General features: G+C 39.8%; 1 protein-coding gene across 1 annotated transcript; it reads right to left on the bottom strand.

Moving 5' to 3' along the window:
- Positions 1–1,237: 1,237 nt before the first annotated feature.
- LOC137614884 (zinc finger BED domain-containing protein 5-like) lies at positions 1,238–1,909 on the bottom strand. Its single transcript, XM_068344541.1, has one exon. It carries the CDS (start codon positions 1,907–1,909, stop codon positions 1,238–1,240), a length of 672 nt encoding a protein of 223 aa, XP_068200642.1.
- Positions 1,910–2,249: the final 340 nt, after the last annotated feature.

Here is a 2,249-nt window from a genome sequence, read left to right as displayed (position 1 = left end):
GGGTGAGATCAACTGGATTTCGTGCAAATTCATTGTTTGACCATCTGACTGAAAAGCCTCCATCCTCTAGAATCTACCGTAGCCTGGGTTGCGAATCAGCGAAGTTCATCAAGTCAAGCTGGTCTTTCGACATCCAGCATGCATAATTCAGTCTGTTTGTTGAGAATAACAGATCAATAATCGGTGTGAACATGGCGATGAAGAGATCTATGTCTGTGTCTCTAACTGCACGTTCGACAATGTAGTAGAAATGTATATACTGGATATACATTGCCCAGAATTGTGTTGTTCGACCAAGGTCACCAGTTTCAGCGCTCTTCTTGAACTTCTCAAATAGCTCTCCAAACGGGGCTTGGTTGCAGAAACAATCAACATCTTCTTTTCAAGAGGGAAATTCTGCAATTCCAGGAGAACCGAGTCTGCATTTTCCTATTCTTTCAGGAACCGTCGGAAAACTTAGGTTTTCAGTGCAAGAGTAAGCATTGGGTGAAGTCATTTACATCGATTGTAGCTTAGGCACTCTATGAACTGTCTCAGAGATCCAGGGCTAATGCACCTGAGTTTGTTATCATCACTGGTTCACCCGATTCTGTGATAATCTTTTCAATGGCTCTGAAGTAGCACATGAGAATGTAGAATACTACAAACATAATGAAGAAATTATCAAAATCTGGCAGACTTGTGACTTGGATTCATTATGCAGTCTTTGCTACATCTAGATCATATGTAACCAGACATTACATCTGGCCATAATCCTCTGCAAAGTAATGAGGTATGCGCATGGTGTTTGCAACAACTTCATCTTTTGTGATGGGTTGGTTTAGGTTCGGCAAATAGTGAACAACCTGCTTCAGCAATCTATCTTTGTGAAGACATACATTACATCCAACCTGTATTGGCAAACTTTCTGAATTGAGGTGGTGGCTCACAAAGAACATTGTGTCTAGTTTCCATAGGTGAGCAATGAACGGTGTATCTTCAATTGCTTTAAAAAAGCCACTCTTTTGTCATCTTTGACCGCAAGACGTGAACGTAACTTGTTTTTAACCGAGCACAATGCTGAGAGTCCCTCCTCACAATGTTATGTGGATGGAAACACTCTAAGGTTCCATACACAATTCTTCGCTAAAGCTGGATAAGAACATGGCATTGTTGACCAGAAACTGGGAAATGATAAACTATTGAAAGAATTTTTTGCAGTTGAGTCATTGACAAAGTCAATAAATTCTTCTTACAATTAATCTGGAAGGGATTTAAGGTTCACCTTTAATGGATTTCGAAGGAGATACCAATCTAAATTTGTGATATCAGGAAAATGATTTTCTAACTCTTGACTAGGAGAAATCAAGTGCTTATGGATGAGACCACTGACTTCATTCACATCATCTTTACACAGAACTGACAAGCTATGGCTCATATTTTCATAAGCCTCATACCAACCAGCTGTGACTTTTTCTTGCCAAAGTTTGAGTTTCATTTGAAAAGCTTGCAGCTTGTCCACAAAATCAATCACAGTTGCCCAGTAACTTTGAAGTGATCTGTTGACTGCATTGATGCGAGAAAATATATAATTGAGATAAGCCATTTTCGTGATCCAATTGTTGTCTGAAAGCTTGTTCACAAACTTCCTTATTTTTTCCTTCTCATTTCTCTCGAAGAACTCCTTCAGCTCCTCCTTTAATGTCACAACTCGACCCACTACATTACCCCTCGATAGCCATGTTACTTCTGTATGAAAAAGGAATGGCTCTTCATGAGCATTAAGTTCATGACACAGACACAGTATCTTTGTGTTCAGCAGACTGTTTTTGATAAAGTTGACCATGGCTACAACTTCATCAATTACAGTTTTGAGGTCTGGTGGTAGGACCTTTACAGCTAATGCATAGCGGTCAATCATGTAGTGCATCTTGCTTACCATGGGCCTGGCTGCTTTCCCCCTCGCCTGGAAGGCAACCAACAGCCTAGCATTGCAGGGGAACCATCTGTTCTACATACCCTATGTTTGCCAAAGAAAGCTCTTTTTATTAAAAAGATAAAAAATCTGGACAAAGCTTGAAAGATGTCTTCTCCCGTTGTTTTATAGTCCAAAAGGTGGCGGAAGAAAAACTCTTCTACTCTGAATCTTTGATATACCTCGCATAGGCAAGAAGCTGGACACAAGATGATATATCAGTTGACTCATCAAGTTGAATTGCAAATGTATCTAGAGAAGTTGCCTTGATTTCCGCAATAACTTGTTTCTTGAT

Source organism: Palaemon carinicauda, chromosome 21 (genome assembly GCF_036898095.1).
Source record: "Palaemon carinicauda isolate YSFRI2023 chromosome 21, ASM3689809v2, whole genome shotgun sequence".
NCBI classification, from domain to species: Eukaryota; Metazoa; Arthropoda; class Malacostraca; order Decapoda; family Palaemonidae; genus Palaemon; species Palaemon carinicauda.
Note: the sequence above shows the minus strand (reverse complement) of the source record. Positions and strands in the feature narration are given on the sequence as shown.